At 40.6% G+C, this 17,611-nt stretch overlaps 2 protein-coding genes across 3 annotated transcripts in view; one reads left to right on the plus strand and one right to left on the minus strand.

Annotated features, from left to right (window-relative positions):
* The first annotated feature begins 5,791 nt into the window (after window positions 1–5,791).
* The window catches only part of ROPN1 (rhophilin associated tail protein 1), a 36,488-nt gene continuing 24,668 nt past the window's right edge, over window positions 5,792–17,611 (plus strand). The window contains exon 1 of one of the 2 annotated variants that reach the window (XM_072613755.1): window positions 5,792–5,876. The gene's annotated coding sequence lies outside the window, so the exon portion shown is untranslated. Of the gene's footprint in view, window positions 5,877–6,364; window positions 6,508–17,611 lie in introns of those variants that run through there. The other variant, XM_072613754.1, reaches the window with a different exon arrangement.
* On the minus strand, window positions 15,895–17,344 carry LOC140507933 (alcohol dehydrogenase class-2 isozyme 1-like). The gene is made up of 3 exons (XM_072615747.1): window positions 17,311–17,344; window positions 16,165–16,368; window positions 15,895–16,097 (listed from the first exon to the last, which is right to left on the minus strand). Exons 1-3 carry the CDS (start codon window positions 17,342–17,344, stop codon window positions 15,895–15,897), a joined length of 441 nt encoding a protein of 146 aa, XP_072471848.1.

The raw sequence follows: 17,611 nt of genomic DNA on the forward strand, positions 1-17,611 counted from the left end.
GTGGTTCACTTCCAAGTTCCAGATCATGGAACTGGTATAGTTAGGGGTAGAAGTAACAGCAGCAATTCACATTACAGGCTGCATAATGCTTTACCTGTTGTCTCATTTGATACAACAATCCTATAGAGGAGGTGGAAATATCATCCCCATTTTATGGAGGAGGATATTGAGACTTACAGAAGATAATTAATTTGCCTAGAGTCACACAGTTAATAAGTGTTTAAGGCAGAACTCAAGTACAAGTTTTCCTGACTCCAAATCCAGTGTCTCCTATGACACATTGCCTCTTTCTTCATCACCTTGGGTCTAGAGTCCAGTGGGTGGCTGACATGGAGTAAAGATGCAGTTCATAGGGTTCAAGGAGGCTGATTATTTTGGAGGTCAGGGTGTTTGAGGCAACAATGTGAATACTGAAGTCCCTAGGCACAAATGAAGCGTTAAGGTGGAGAAAAAGACTGGAACTCCAATACCTTGATAAAGGAGAGATAGTGACAAGGATGTTCATACATGTGAATGCCAAGGATATGGGTAGGATATTACAGATGGATGAAGCACACCTAAAAGGAGAAGGGATTATTGGCCAAGGGTGGAAGAACAAAGGCCTGGAAGCAGCAGCAGGGAGCAGACTATGCCCATTATTATTCTTGGTCTATTGTGTTAAAGGGCCTAAGAGAAGGAGCAACTGGAAATAGAGAAGGTGAGTAGGTACCATCTGGAGATAGCTAGGCTACTACATGCACAAGAAGATAAAAATACAAGAGGAGGAGACAGCATAATAAGGAATTTGTTAAGGATATCATTGGAGTTCCAGAAAGGACAATGGAAGAGGAAGGCAGACAAAGACAGGGACTGAGTAGGAATAATACTGAAATGGAGGGAGACGATGTACCTTGGAAGGGGGATTGTGCTTTGGATGATAGTGCCTCTGAAATACCAGATTTAGGGGAGCAGTTTGGGGAAGCTTACTATTCAGGGGATAAAGTAAATACAAATTGATCAAGGGATCTCAACTGACTAGAATAGGGGAGGTCAATGACAAGGGTAATCAGGAAGATCACATGGTTAAGAAGGCAGCTAAGCCTGAATACTGAGCTATGGAAACCATATTCCTACCCATCACAATTCTCAAGGGGGGCCAGTGTTGGTGCTGACTAGTGCTGGCTGAGAGCTGAGACCTTGTTTTCTGTAATAGTTAAAGCAAGTAGTTAAGGAAAGAGTATTTGTCTAATCTCTGGGGTTTCTTTGGTCAGACACTGTGACATGACATACTGTTCTCAAACAGATAAAGCATAAACAAGGCAGTGCCAAGAATGGTAAAAACTGGTACTATGGATTAGAAGTTCAGAAGACAGTGTGGTCACTGATGGCTAATCTGAGAAGGCTTCTTAGAAAAAATGACTTAAGTTTGGGACCTGAAAGTCTTAAAGACAATTTTAGAAAATGAAGAAGAAGACAATTTAGGCCAAGAAAAAGGTTAGAAGCAAAAGCAGAGTTAGAAATTTGAGTGATCTGTTCAGTGAACAATGAATAGGTTGTATTCAGCTGTTTGTGTAGGAGAGTATTGGGGAGGTAGTTGTAAACACTCTTGAATGCCAGGCTCAAGAGTCTGCACTTTATTGTATAGTAATGGAAAACTACTGAAGCCTTTCCGTATATTCCCAGTTGTTATTTAATGCTCCCCTCACATTTCTTTGTGCATAATTTGCATTTATCTAAGTACATGTCCTATCTCTTCCTCTCTCCCCTACACCAGTAAAGTATAAATTCTTTAAGAACAGCTGCTCCTTCATTTATCTCCAGTACCTAGAACAATGCTTTGCCAGTAGGTATTTGATAAATGCTTGAACTGAATTATTAAGGGGGAGGGGAGGAGAACTAGGCAATATCTGCCAAGTAGTGTTTCCTAATCAGGTAAGCAGAATGGATTGGAATATTAAAATGTAAGTTCCTTGAAGACAGAGATGAGTTCATTGTTGTTTTGTATTCCCAGCACTTAGCACAGTGCCTGACACATAGCAGAGGTTTAACAAATGCTTGTTAATTAAGAATAGATGTTGTTTAGGAGATTATTGTAATAGTTCAGGATGAGAAAGACTATAAAAGAAGTAAAAATAGAACTTTATAACTGATTAGGTGGATGAAGAGAGAGAGATAGTAGTTGACTCTAAGACTTTAAGCCTAGGTAACTGGAAGACTGATATCACTGACAGAAACATGGCAGTCGGGGAACTGATTTAGGGGGAAAGCTAAGTATGGCTTTAGACAAGTTTAGTTTGATTTGATGGCAGGACAATAAGGTAGAAAGACTGGTATTGTGGAGAGAGCACAAAATCTAGTCAGAGGACCTTGATCCAAAATCTGACTCTGTTGTTAATTACCTATGTGGCCTTCCTTGAACAAATGACTCTTAAGGCTTGGACTAGGTGACTTCTAAGTTCCCTCTTTTTCTAAATCTATGATCCTATGAAGCAGTGAGAAATTAGGACTGAAGCTCAGGAACTATATCTGGATGCAGGAATAAATCTGTAAAGAAATGATAGTTGCTACAGTAGATGAAATCTCAGACTAGAAAGTGTCAAGGAAGAAAAGATAATTGAAAACAGAGAGCTTTAAGTAATTGCCCAGTATTAGGAGTCAAGAGAAGACAATGGAAGGCATAGACAAAAGGAAACAAATGGTAAAAGAGAAGAAGAGAGCAAATTGTGAAAAATCTCAAAGAGAAGAGCCTCAGAAAGACAGATCTTGGTTTTCCAGTGGGTGGTTCAGTTGTTTCAGTTGTATTGATTCTCCGTGGCCCCTTTGGGGGTCTTCTTGGTAAATATTGAACTGATTGTTGAAACACGATCAGGATAACACAAGATTTAGCAGCTTCTACATTAAGGGATCAGAGGGCTTGGAATATGATATTCCAGAGGTCAAAGAAGCTAGGATTAAAACCAAGAATCACCTACCTAGCAAAACTGAGTATAATCCTTCAAGGGAAAAAAATGGCCATGCAATGAATTAGAAAATTTTCAAGCATTCTTGACAAAAAAACCAGAGCTGAACAGAAAATTTGACTTTCAAACACAAGAATCAAGAGAAGCATGGAAAGGTAAACAGGAAAGTGAAATCATAAAGGATTTACTAAAGTTGAACTGTTTACATTCCTACATGGAAAGATAATATTTGTAACTCATGAGACCTTTCTCATTATCAAGATAATTGGAGGGAATATGGATATAGACAGATGGCACAGGGTGAGTTAAATATGAAGGGATGATGTTTAAAAAATAAAATTAGGGGGTGAGAGAAGAAAGTACTGGGAGGAAAAAGGGAGAGGTAGAATGAGGTAAATTATCTCACATAAAAAAGGCAAGAAAAAGCTTTTACAGTGGAGGGGAAGAAGGGGTAAGTGAATGAGTAAACTTTAAACAGATTTGACTTAAGGAGGGAATAGCATACACACTCAATTGGGTATAGAAATCTATCTTACCCTGTGGGAAAGTAGTACAGAAGGGGACAGGGGAGGGGGGGAGGAAGAATAAAATCGAGGGCAGATTGGGGAAAGGGATAATCAGAAGCAAACACTTTAGAGGAGGGACAGGGTCAAAGAAGAGAACAAAATAAATGGGGGCCAGGATAGGATGGAGGGAAATATAGTCTTTCACAACATGACTATTATGGAAGTGGTTTACATGACTACACATCTATAACCTATATGAAATTGTTTGCGCTCTCAATGAATGTAGGTGGGGAGGGAGGGAGAGAATGTGGACCTCAAAGTTTTTAAAAATGAATGTTAAAAAATTGTTTTGCATGCAACTGAGAAATAAGATACACAGGCAATGGGGTATAAACATCTAGCTTATCATCAGGAAAATAGAAGGGGAAGGGGATAAGAGAAGGGGTGGGGTGATAGAAGGGAGGGCAGACTGAAGGAAGAGGTGATCAGAATGCATGCCATCATGGCGTAGGGTGAGGTGAGAGATGGGGAGAAAATTTAGAACTCAAAATCTTATGGAAATGAATGTTGAAAAGTAAAATAAATAACTTGAAATGTGAAACAAAATTTTACAAATACTGGAGTAGATTGCTATTTCCTTCTCCAGTTTATTTGATAGATGAGGAAACTGAGGCAAACAGGGTTAAGTGACTTGCCCAGAGTCACACAGGTAATAAGTATCTGAGGCTGAATTTGAACTCAGGTCCTCCTGACTCCAGGCCCAGAGTCTATCTACTGCACCATTTAACTGACCTTTTCTAGTTGTTAGATGTCTGTTAAAATGATTGAATTTTTTAAAGGCTGGGACAATTAAAGGGAAATATAAAAAATTGTTACTCAGATGAAGGCAACTTGGTATAGTAGAAACTATACTATTAGAGTCAGAGGACTTTTCCACATCTCATATCTGCTAGTTATTGTTAACTGTGAGACCTCAGATAAGGTACTTTCTAAGTCTCAGTTTCCTTATATGTAAAACAGGGAAGGAGGGGACACAACGATCCCTCTAAAGTCCTTTTAGCTCTAAGTTTATGATCCTATGACCTGGCAAACCTAATTTCTTATAAATTCGGTGTCAAATGAGATGTATCGCTTTATATATTTCAGAAGATAGAGGGAGGACTTGGTCACAATTGCCATTTCGACACCATTTATCAAAATTGTAAAGTCCATAAGCATTTCTAGTGACTGCTCAATTGTGTTCATCCTTCCTTGCCTAAGAAGACCATGCCATCAGAGAAATGAGGACATGACTTGCACTTGACTTTGTTTTGAGTGAGGGAGGGCTGTGCAGGTCACTAGCCTCACTTCTCCTCCAGAGCCATCTGAATCCAGAGACCTGATATTCCTCAGGATGACTGGAGATGACCCAGGATGCACTGGGAGACCTTGGGCCCTTCAGGCCAAGGTCTCTGCAGATACTCACTTAGGGCTCAATAAATTCATGGGGATGAACAAGCTGGGCACATGGTAAGCCTTCAATAAATCCTTGTTCATTGAAAACTGATCAAGAATAATCCCTCCCTGTCCCCTCCCAAAAAACCTGATACTCCGGATGCCTAGCTTAGTGCAACTTCTCTTACTCTTGATTTAGATCTAATCTAAATCCTTCCTACTACAAAAGTCCAAAAAGAATTAAAATTTCACATTAGAAAAGAGTCTTAAAATATACTCTTGGGTAAAACAGAAATGGATTTGCACTAAATTCATAGGAGAGTATAAATGACTTGAAAGCCAGTTTGAGCAGGGACAGCTGGAGAGGAGGAAGTGGAACCTCCCTTTAAAAGAGGAATGTGGGGGGTAAAGAGGGAAGGATAGGACAAGGATATCTTGAGTATTTCCAGATTGTATACTACCACACTTTACCTCCCCTTAACCTTTCCATAACTCTTATCATATTTACCCACTACCTCCAACGTACTCTAAAATGTGAGCTCCTTGAGATCAGGATTTTCTGTCTGTGCCAGGAACGCTTGGCATGCAGTAAATCCTTAATAAGGGGCCTGGGCTTTGTCATTGGTCAAGATCAGTGCTGTGCTGGAGCCGGCTCTAATCAAATTGTTCAATTTTTTATCTACACCTCCAATTGGCAACAGGGCTTGATTTATTGTTGATTTGATTGTCTAGTGTTAGCAGTGCGTATTAAATATAACAATGTGTCAGGAGGGCGGGTTTCTAAAAACATTTTGGTTTTCATCCCCGGAGAGACAACTGTTAAGCATTTACCAGAGCACCCCTAGGCACAACGGTCCCTTTATTTGACCTCGGACACGTTGGATTCTTAGCTGCGCTCTGAGAATTCAGACTCGTGGAATCTCGGAGGCGGTGTGGGGCTCAGGAAGCTATTCCGGGCAGCCTGTCGGTCCCTAACCACTGACTCTCCCACCCCCAGGCAGGTGACTCCCTCTCTTCTAGGTCCATTCCTCGAAAATCTCGGAAAGCTACTGAGGTTTCCCTTCCCTCCTTCCCCTGACGCCAGGAGTCGGCTTTTCCCCCTTGCCCAGACCCGGGCTACTTTTAGTCCTTGCCAGCCTCAAAACTCTAGGATCGTTTCCACTCCTCTAAACCCTTCCCTTTAACTACCAGCCCAATTCGTCCCCCAGCGGGAGCCCTCGGGTAGTTTCCAGGTTCCCTTAGCTCCAACGCTCCCTCCAGGGTAGCGGATTCGAGGGCATCCCCATTGCCTCTCTCGCCCCTAGCCAATCTGAGCCCCCGCCCACCGGGGGTTGGGGGGGGCGGGGGGGGGGTGTTTGTGACGTGTCCTCCAGCAGACCTCGACCCCTCCCCCACTGGTTGCTAAGACAGGCGAACCCGCGTGCTTGGTCGTCAAGCAAAGGAGGGGCGCAAACAAAGGGGTCCCTCCCCTCCCCGCCCCCATCTCTGCGGCCCTTCCCTCTAAGGTCTTGCTGCTCTCCTTCCGCCTTGGGTGCGAGGCGCCTGTCTCTCCCCTCCCCCACCCCATCTGTGGCTTGGAGCCCGTGCAGCCAGGAGCGACACTGACCCGGTCTGGGAGCTAGCCTCAGGTAGCCACCCGGGGAGGGCTCGGGGTGGGTGTAGGGAGCTCCTTCCTCGCCAGAGCGCTCCCCTCCGCCGGACCAAGGTGCAGACGGGGTCTGCAGGAGTAACTGGGTGGACATGGCACCCCAGGAATGTGTTCTGGGGAGAAGGACCCCAATGCCAGCCCAGCAGGAAGGGCAGAAGGCATATATCGTAAGGACGTCCCGGTATTGTGATTTTTTAAAATAAGATTTTTCTGTTGTTTTGCCCCCTCTCTCTTGAGCTCCAGGCCTGAATCTCCAGCCATCTACAGGACATCTTCACCTGGATGGGACACCAGCACCTCCAGTTCAACATATCCCAAACACTCCCTTCCCGACCTTGTGATTTCACCACTCTCTTGTCATTCAGTGACTTCCATGGTGGAAACTTCATTGGCTCTTCTCTGTCTGACCTTTCTTAGTATGCTGTCAACTCTACCTTTTCAACTTAGATATTCCCTACCTCCTCTCTCTTCCCATTAACCCTACAGTATCTCATTATCACAGCAGATGGTGAACAGAGTACTTGGCGTTGGAGTCAGAAAGACTCATCTTAATGAGTTCAAATCCAACCTCAGACACTTACTAGCTGTGTGACCCTGGGCAAGTAACTTCACCCTGTTTGCCTCAGTTCTACATCTGTACAATGTGCCTGAGAAGGAAATGGCAAACCACTCCAGTATCTTTGCCAAGAAAACCCCAAATGAGGTCACAAAGAGAACTCTTGGACAACAATAAATATCTTGACAATGACAGTGACCTTAATGGGTCTTCAATCTCCACTTTCTGGATCCTCCAACCAAGCTTTCTTACCGCTTTGAGACAGACCTATTTCTTCATCACAAATGTAGTCATGTCCTCAAAAATCTTCAGTGGCTTCCTCCTCCTTCCCAAGTAATGTTGGAAAGCCTTTAAGACCCTCTATGATCTGGCACCAACTGTCTTTTTCTGCCTTGTTTCCTTATCTCCCCCTCTACAGATTTTTTATCTATACCTTCCTTAAAACAGACTGCTCTTTGCTCCACAGAATCATCTCCGTCTTTATCCCACTGATCATGCTGATTCCTTCATCCATTCTTCTTACTCTTCACATGTTGAATTAACCATCCCATCCATTTGAGAACAACTCAGAGATAGCTCAGGATCAGACAGTCCCAGAGTTGTAAGGGATTTGAGAGGTCAGAGATTCTTTAAGTGTGTGTGAGTGAGGTAAGCCCCTCTGGCAGTCTGGTAAACCTATGGATGCCTTTCTAGGATGTTATTTTTTGAACTCTTTGAATTAAATGCTAAATTTCAATTAGAGAATAGTGAAAATAAAGAGATATTTTTCCCCAAACAAGGTCTGTGACCTTGGATGAAGTGAAAAATGCACTTTTTTTTCTGAAATTAGATTTTCGGAAATCTATTCACAGATTCCATGGGGGCTCATGAATGCCAGGTTAAGAACCCCTGATCTAGAATGACCGCGCGCACACACACACACGCACACACACACACACCCTGCATAAGAGTTCTCTCTACACCATACTTGACTAGTAGACAGACTACTGCCCCTTGAGGCAGCCCTACCCACTGTTGTATAGCTGTAATGATTAGGAAGTTTTTCCTTATATTGAATCCAAATCTACGTCTCTGTAACTTCTTACTATTGTTTCTGCCTCTACCATGTGCCCAAACATGATCTCAAAGCCCTTCACCTGGTTGTTCTTCTTTGAACTCTCTCCAGGTCATCAACATGCTTTCTAAAATGTGGCCCCTACAAATGAGAACAATGTCTTAGATGGTATTGGACCAGAGAACAGGATACAACAGTACTTTCACCTCCTAGATACTGGAAACTGTTATCTTTTGTTGCAAGCTAAATTCCATGAGTTTTTTTGGTTGTCACTGGTAAAATCACTCTGATGCTGCTGTCCACTAAAAGCCTCAGATCTTTCCAAGCAAACTGCTTTGTAGTCACACCTCACTTTGTCTTGTAATCAAGAAGTTGATTTTTTTAACCTAGTGTGAAATCAAATTTGTCCCTATTAAATATCATTTTATTAAATTCCAATCAATTAAGATACAATTCTGGGAAAAATGGCTATTGTGTAGGTTGACTAGCACCCAATATGACAACTATCCCTCCCAGCACTGTCTCTTCCATTAAAGATGTTAAGATTCCTTCTCTTCAGCTTAGTCTTAAGTTAGACCAACTTTTTTAAAAGTTGCCTGGAACATGGGGAAGTTAGCTGACTTTCCCCCAGCATCACAAAGTCATTATGTTCCAGAGAGGGCACTTGGACACAGGTCTTCCTAGCTCCTGGACTGACTCTTCCTCTCCAAAGAATTGATAAAAATGTTAAACAGACAACCAAACACAGACCCCAAACTTTACATGTATTAGTATTTAATTTAATCTTGTTAGAAGCAGTCCAGCATTCTACCCTGTCAAAAAATCCTTCTGGATCTTGATTCTGTCATCCAATATGCTAGCTCCATCACCTAATTTTGGTCAGAGGATAATTTGATAAGTTGGTAGCCCTTTTATTGACTTTGGTCTCTTTACACAACACCCCCTATTCTTGCATCAGAACTGTCTGTCTTTATGTTTCTTGAGAGCTTCCCATCCTTCCTAGGTTAACTTATATAGATTTTTAGTCCATGGCATCCTACTCTCCTTTCTCTAAGCCCTTCCAAAGTCATTCTTCCCAAACCCAAGTTACATATTGGGCTATACCTGGCTGTCCTCTCCTGTATCACCAGGGATGAGATGGAACAGTCCTGCCCCACCTCAACTTTCCACTTTAGCTTCCAGTTCCTTATGATTGAAAATCAGGTCAAGATTAGCAAGTTATCTCATCACTTGCTCCATCTTTTGGAGGATAAAATTATTATTAAGGCAAAATAAAAAATTGTTAGGCACTTTGTTTTAGAGGTTTAGATAATTGCAACTCCTGCTATAGCATAACTCCATGACAGGTTTATATTTCCCCCCAAAATTCCTCCTTTCTTTACTTCCTCTTGTCTGGGTCCCCTCTAGCAATCTTCCATGAGGATATCTTTTCTGTTTCTCCCTCTGTTGACCTTCAACTAAATTTTTTCCACCACTCTCCCCCTACTCGGACTCATAGATTTCCCCACAACCATATCTTCTTAATACATAATGCCACTCCTCTTCCTGCTCCCCTCCCAGCCTCAGGGTACTTTTTCTTTTCTGTTGATTTTGTATAAGATATGCCCTTCCAGATCATTAAGTTCCACCTTACTAGTGATAACTTTGAGATCAAATTTACCTCCTTGCATTAAGACTTCTAGCTCATCTTGCTTGTGACCTGTACTTTGTGCCTTTCTGTATGGATATCTGAGGCCGTGGGTTTTATTGCTGACTTCTTTATTGAATTTTGTGCCCTATGAGTTACTGATCATCTTTCTACAAAGTAGCTGCTCTCTACAGCGTCTATATCAGCAGATATAACGTTGTGTTCCACTTTCTTTCTCTTCCTTTTCAGTTTATAGCCATTTTTATTAGATTTTTAAAACTAGGCAAAGACATGTTTACCACTGGTATACTCCATATTTCATTGGTATACTCCACTTCTGGCAAAGAGCACATCATTCCTAGATCTTAGTCACATGTCTAATCTCAGGCACCACGTTCATTTCCCAAAACTGCCTCTTTTTTCTGAAGCCTTTGCCTTCTGTTGGTAGCAATGATGAAAATACTACCTCTGCCTCCAGCATCATCTGTTTCTTGCCAAGACTTTATAATTCTTAGAAAGATTTTCTAGGGTCCTTCTGTCAGTATCCATGTGAAACATTGGAAATGGGTCATTACATTTGACAAAGGTAGGGATGTTTTCAGTAACATTCTGCACCTGTACTTCAGGAAGATAGATTTCCCTATTGCTAATGTCAGATAACTCAGAAATCATCTCACTAAGGAAGACTTCCCTATTGGTAAAGACCTTCCCTTTGGACATTAGCACTTTTTTTTAGCACTTGCTTAACTCATTTATCATGTAATATTTTGTATTTTTATCATCTGATTTTATACTAATTCCTATCCTAGGCCATAAGATACATGAAAGGAAGGGACTGTGTGTTGGGTAAACTTTTTTTTCTCCTCCAGGGCTAGGAACTTAATCAGTATTTGTAGAATGAATCAAAGAATGAATCAAACTATTACTTTGTCACCCTTATTGATATTCATTCTCAGTCTAGCTTCCTCATTCCATCCAGCACACTAGTGTGTCATCATGTTCCCTGCCCTAGGTGCCCAATGAAAATTCATTGGGTCTAGAGCCAAATTCAACTGAACAAAGGTTTATCAGGCATCTACTATGTGCAAAACACTGATAGGAATTTAAAAATGATTAAATGTCAGAATAAGGAATTTATATTTTATTTTCTGTATGCAGTTGGATGTAATTGAATGTATTTGAGGTAAGGGAGGTATGTGACCAGAGATGTTCATTGGGAACATATCATATAGAGTATATTGTGAAATTAAGGGGGAGTCTGGAGGCAGGGATACTTGTAAGAAGAATAACAGTGGGCCATCAGAGACAGGCTTTAATTAGGGTCATGGAAGTGGGGACAGATAAAAGAGATTGCAGAATTAGAATCAGTAGAATTTAGCAACTGATTGTACTGTAGGAGGAGAATGAAGGAAATAGTAAAATAAAAGGTGACTAAAGTTCAAAAGAAATGGAAAATTGGGGGAGAGATAAAACCTAAGTTTGGGATATTTTAAGTTTGGGGTGTCAATGAGACATTCAGGTGGCAATAAATAGAATACAGTTGAAGATGTAGGTACTGAATCTCAGGAGAAAGAATAGGGTTGGAAATATAATTTTGGAAGTCATCTGAATAGCAATGAGAATAGATGATATCAATTAGGAAGAGAATGTAAGAAAAAATTAGCCAAGGATAATACTGTGTTGGATTCCTATATTTAGAGGATGGCAGAAGAGAGAGGAAACCAATCAAGGAGCCAGAGAATAGTCAATCATTTAAAACAATAAATAGCTTGGACCCTCCATTCCTCTAATCCCTTTCATTAGCCTGGACTGTCCAGGGCTAGACAAACTATACACCAAACACATATCCAATATAGTTATTTTGCTGTCTTTCAGATGTGAGGATGCAGCTAACATTGAATGTTCTCTGAATGTTAGCTATGACACGGTTCTCCCAGGTCTAAATTCACAGGGACATTACCTACGTGCTAGCACCCAGAGATATAAGTAGGACTTGGCCCCAAGGTGCTGAAATCTGGAGGGTTCAGATAGCACTGATACTGGTATTTTTGGTTGCCAGAAACAACCAAACTTAGCACTTGGTTAGCAAGAGCAGTCCAGTGGACCTCTGATCTGTTTTGGAAGGTCACTTTAACAGTGCAAATTGCAACTCATCCTGTGTGAGACTCTTATCCAAGTCTTCTTGAAAGTGTGGGGACAGGGAACTCACCCAGTGTGCCAAAGGCTTTCCTTACCTTCTCTTGACACAACAGGACAGAAACAGTTGAACTCTGGCTGTCCATGTATCATCACTTACCACATAATCAGCCTAGCTTCTTTTCCTATTAGACAATGACACATTTTACTTCTGATTCCAACTTTAATCCTTTTTTTTCCCCATGGAACCCATAAAATACATTAGCAATAACAATTAGGTAAAATAAGAAACTACCAGATTACATGATTCTTTCTCTTCCCTTCTCATCATTATCCCCCTCCCTCCCACCCCACAGACCCCAACCTCACCAAAACAAGCTCCTCCCTGGCCGTACCCCAACCTGGATTCTGCCTCCGTACATGCCTCCCCAGGAGACACCTGGGTTTACAGAGTTAGTGTCTTGCAGTTTGTCTCTCCACCCCCAATCCCATCTCTGCACAGGATAACTTATGCAAGCTTGCCCTGCATGCCAGATGAGTTAATTGTTGGGCTCTGATATTTCCAATTAGTTATTTGCAGAGGCTGGCCTCTTCTGTGGCACAACTTTGTTACTCACATAAACAGAAAAACTCTCTCATAGGCTAAAGGACAGTTTGCAGATGGAGGTCTATTTTGTGTTGAGAACTGTCTAAATTTCCTAATCACTCAATACACAGCAACACACCTATGAGTATCAGTAAATAGATGTTGTTACTGACTGCAATGAGAAGGGACACAGATTTAAGAGAGAATGTATTGATTTTGAAGGATTGATTCAAGAACTGCTAAGCACTGTAATAAATGACTGGGTAAGGACACGGAATCTGGAGGTCTTTAAACTTGAGAAAGAACTCCCCTGGCTCCTTTTAGCTGGTTGAACTGCATGAAGGGTCATCTTACCCAGAAGTAAGGAAGCCCAACTAATCTAAGTATCTGTAGTATGGGAATGAAACTGCAAACACTGTGAAATCAATGGGAGAAAAAAGGGAGGTGGGAAGGGCCAGTTTAGAACTAAGGTTAGTTTTCCATACTTAGATTTTACTGTGAAGGGATAATGAGATAACTGTGAAGTAAACAAAAACTATTGATTTAGAAGAAGCATAGCCACTCCCCAAGTGTGTCATGTAATTTTTCAATTTTGGAAGGTTTGGGATCATTGTTGTTGATTTTTTTTCTATTGCCCTGAAATAAACCCCCAAAATGTCATACCTTATACTCAAAATCAACATAACCCAAACCAATTCAATCCAGTGCAATAAGGTCCTACAGTATGCCAGAGAATGGGTTAGATGTTAGGGAAATAAAGCCAAAACTAAATCAGTTCTTCCATTAAGGAGCTTACATTCTACTAGGGGTGAAGGGAAACAACATTTAAAAAGATAAGTAAATACATGATAATTAAGGCATACACTCTCAAATGGCCTCATTATTTTATTTAGAATAGGTCAACTCATTTGAGGCTAATCATGGCTTTTTCCGAGTATTTGTTAACACTTCCATGGGATTTGAGTAAATATATATATGCAGCTAGCATTCCAAAGTGCCATTGGGCGCTTTTTGCAAATAAGACACAACATATGCAGATAGTTAGGTTATGTACAATACATAGGGGCACAAATATACACTTAGGTGGTATTTAATTAAAAAAGAACATTAAGCTCAACTTACTCATATTTGAAAGGTAAATTCAGGTCCTTGGGGTGGTGTAAAAGAAGGAATTATAACTAGATCTTTGCCTCTTTTGTTCTCACTGTAAAATTAAAAAGCTAACTCAAAGCTATACCAAAAATAGTTGCTTAATTAATGCTTTCTAATGACAATAATGATGCTGAAGTGATAAGATTAAAGCAGAAGCAAAATGGAAAAAGAAATGTGCTTTTTAAGGGAAGTGCTAGATAAGATGTGTGCCCACCTAACACTGAAGAACTTTCACTAGGTTCATAGTGGTTAGGGTACTTTGTTAACGACCACACTGGTGACTTTGCACAAACCTTCCTCCCTTAAATCCAACTCACTTTCACATCATGGTCCTATTCTAGAAGGACAAACAACATCTCTATAACCAGTCGTGTAATTTGAACTGGGATCGGTCCTAGGGAGCCAAGCTTCTGAGATGAAATTCACTTTTTACACATTATTTGGCTCATTAAGCACCGACACCCTGGAGCCCCCGAGCAAATTTACTTATGCTTTAGGTTACCCTCACACCTAGAGTTTTCCCGAAGAGAGAGAAGCAAAAGGGTACGTACAAACTCAGCATCCAATGCGCCAGATATAAGAAAAGTAATTTATTTCTACACACACAAAAATAAATGTTTGACATGAAAGATTCACAGTGAGTGTTAATAGAATAACTTGAAATATATTCAATAACTTCTTATAAGTGCTGTTAAGGTCTGCTAGGATGTTGAAACTTAAATCTCACAAAAACATAAACCAGTTTACAAGACTACTAATTAGGCATCTTCCATTTTGTTTTAGTTCTGCATTGTCTAAACAACTCCAAGTATATGTTTGATAGTAAAATGGTCAGGCTGAGGCTGATTCTCTTGTCAGAGGGTTACCCTTATCTAGAATATTGGGGTAACTTGGGGGAGGGGAGACTCCTTGCTGCTATTCAGCTCCAACTCATTAGAAATCAGCATTTCCATATGTCTTATACTTACAAGGCTGTCTCTAAGTGTGAATAGACATGGTTGATTTTGATAGATACGCGCAAGATCAAGAAAGAACAAATACAAAAGAGGCATCCGTCTTAGATGCCATGTTTTCACAGCCCCATGGGTTGGAGATAGGGCAAACCACTTCTTTCCTCTATCCCCCCTCAGGAAGCAGCTTGCAATAGTCTTCATAGCTGGAAAGGAAGAAAGAAGACAAGGGAGTAGTCAATGCCTTCTATACATTCATAATTCATCAGCTCTTCAGGCTCATAGCTAGTAAGGAGACTCTGTGATCTGGAAGTGAAAGCCCTTTGGTATCCCAGTCACACATTGTCAGAAGTCGCACATGGCCATGTTCCCAGAGGAATGACAATTACAAGCATGCTCCATAGGATATCATCTATGGGCCAATCAAACCTTGCTATAGCCAGATACATATAATACAAAATGATATGAGTGAATAAGAACAATGTCCTAATTCAACCCATGGACTTGGAAAGGCCTTCACTTCTAGTTAGTGAGATTAAGGGAGACTTTATTGGAAGCAGTGACATTTGAACCCGGTTTTGAAGGTTAGGTGAGATTTAGCAAATGTAGGTGGTTGCAAAAGGAGGAGGGCATCCTGAGGAACATAGTGAGCAAAGGTATAAGAGTGGAAAAGCACAAGATATATTCAAGAGAAGGCAAATTGTCTAGTTGGGCTGTGTGAGGGATAACTATGAGGTAAGGCTACAGAGGCAGATGGAAGCCAAATTGTGGAGAGCCTCAAGTGGCAGACTAAGTTATTTACTAAATAGTAGGGAGCCATCGAAGGGTTTGGTAAAAAAAAAAGAATGATATAGCCAAAATTTTACACTAAGGGAGATCAATCAGGTTGAAGAAAGGTCAGTTATTCAGCTTTGATTAGAAAGACGATGAAAAGGGAACTAGTTTCCGTGTTCACGTCCCTCCTTTGATAAATGTGCTGATTATAAGACCCTATGAAAGTCATTAACCTCTCAGTACTTCAGACAACTAAGACTATAAATTGCAGAGTAGGTGCTAATTTGTATTGTGAGAGGGGTTTCCTCCCTCTGGGACCAAGGAAATCACAGATCCAGTCCAAAAAAAAAACTCAGGCAGCAGTGCACTGGATGGCTGAGAACAGATTAAGAGGCTAGAGGTGGAAAGACAGCTCAGGAAACTATGACAACGTATATTAACAAATAAATCTACATCCCCTATAGTTTAAAAAGAAACCAGTGCTCTGTGTTTTTTATAAATAACTGACTCAGTTTTGCCACCGAAGAAACAGTTATCGATGTACAATCTTGGCAGTGCTGCTCACACCTCCATAGCCTGTTGAAAACCCACATCCAATCAGACAAACTTTCACTAAAGTCTCATCATCATCTGTTTTAACAAGATTGGTATCCTGGGGAAAAAGTCTACACTCCATGAAATGGTAAATTTGTCTTCCTTTATAGGTAAACCAGCTAGTTCTGTCAGCTATTAGGCCTTGATCAGAAGTAGAAGTTTTAATTTTGTTTTTCCTCCAGAGGAATGATCCTTCTGATTTTTACACAGAGATTCAGGCAGAGGCTCAGAGAGAACTTGTATTTCCCAGAATGAAGTATGTGAGGTGTGATAACTTTGTCAACTGGTATGAATTTGGACAATCCTGGCCCAATGCTCTCAACAATCCTTGCTCCATCATACCCAAGAATCACTGGGAAAAGTTTCCTTAAATATGGGATTTGTAGCACAGGGAATAATTTGAATTCAAATTCTACAGGCAAAATAATTTATTCTTTTCATCACATTTTCATATACATTTATTTGATCCTTATGTAATTCTATGAAATAGGTAGAGGAGTATTACATTTTCAGACAAAGAAACTTAAAACACTGACATTCAGTGACTTGCCCAGAGTTTACTAGATATTAGTGACAAAAGAGAATGCAAACTTTTAGTCAAATGCTTTTCTCCATACAGCATATACAGCATTGAATGGCTGTCGCATTTTATATAGTCTTTCTACCTCTCTGAGCTTCCACTCAAGTCTTATTATCATGTGTCACCAGGTGGTGAAGGTGACTGTGGTCTCTAAAAGGTAATGTCATAGAAATGCAAGCTCTGACTGGTCCTACCAAGATAAAAAAGTCATGAAATATGGGTCTGGTGATAGATCTTCTGCTTGTCTGAAGGTCTGCAGATGAAGAAACTGAGGCACAAAGAATTTAAATAAGTTGTCCAAAGTCACAATCAAGTTAGTGTCTGCATTGGGATAAAAACCCAGGTCCTTTTGATTCCAAGTCCAGTTCTCAGTCCACTATGCCATTAAATCCTCCTAGATGTTAATATTTTCTTTCCCTCATCAAATTATACTTATTTTTTAAATGTTATATTCCCACACCACCCCCAATTAGAATTTAAGTAACTTAAGAGCAAAAAATGTTTTTTATTTTGTTGTCCAGCTTCTAATACCTGCCTTCCACTAGTAGAAACAATATTTTTATTGAATGGAATTGAAGTATCCACTGATAGAGAACAACAGACAATAAATTTAAGGGCTGGACTAGGTAGAGGATCTTAAAAAGTCGATTCCAAATTGAACATTCTCTGATTCTATAACCATGGGCATAGTTATAACATATATAACATATAACATAGTTGTGTGAATTAGGGAGTAAGTCTTCATGCCAGACATGGGGATTGAATTCAACTTACTCCTTTTTTCTGTTAAGGAGGAATTACTCTTCATTTCTCTAAAGCCTTGAGTTCATGACATGGAAGACAGTAATGGAAACAACAGCAAAGTCTCTGAATGAATATGCATATGGTGGGGTAATGGAAGAAGGTTACTGTTGGCTATGCCTCTCACCCAGCATATCACAGAAAGGCAGGGTTGTTGTGGTTCTTTGTTATTTTGTCCTTCGTTCTAGAAGAGGTTGGTGACATCAAGGAGGTGATGCCATGACATGCAAGTGAATCGTATTAAAGTGAGACAGGATTGTGCAGAGTCACCAGC

The sequence above is a fragment of the Notamacropus eugenii genome, chromosome 5, assembly GCF_028372415.1.
Source record: "Notamacropus eugenii isolate mMacEug1 chromosome 5, mMacEug1.pri_v2, whole genome shotgun sequence".
Taxonomy (NCBI): Eukaryota; Metazoa; Chordata; class Mammalia; order Diprotodontia; family Macropodidae; genus Notamacropus; species Notamacropus eugenii.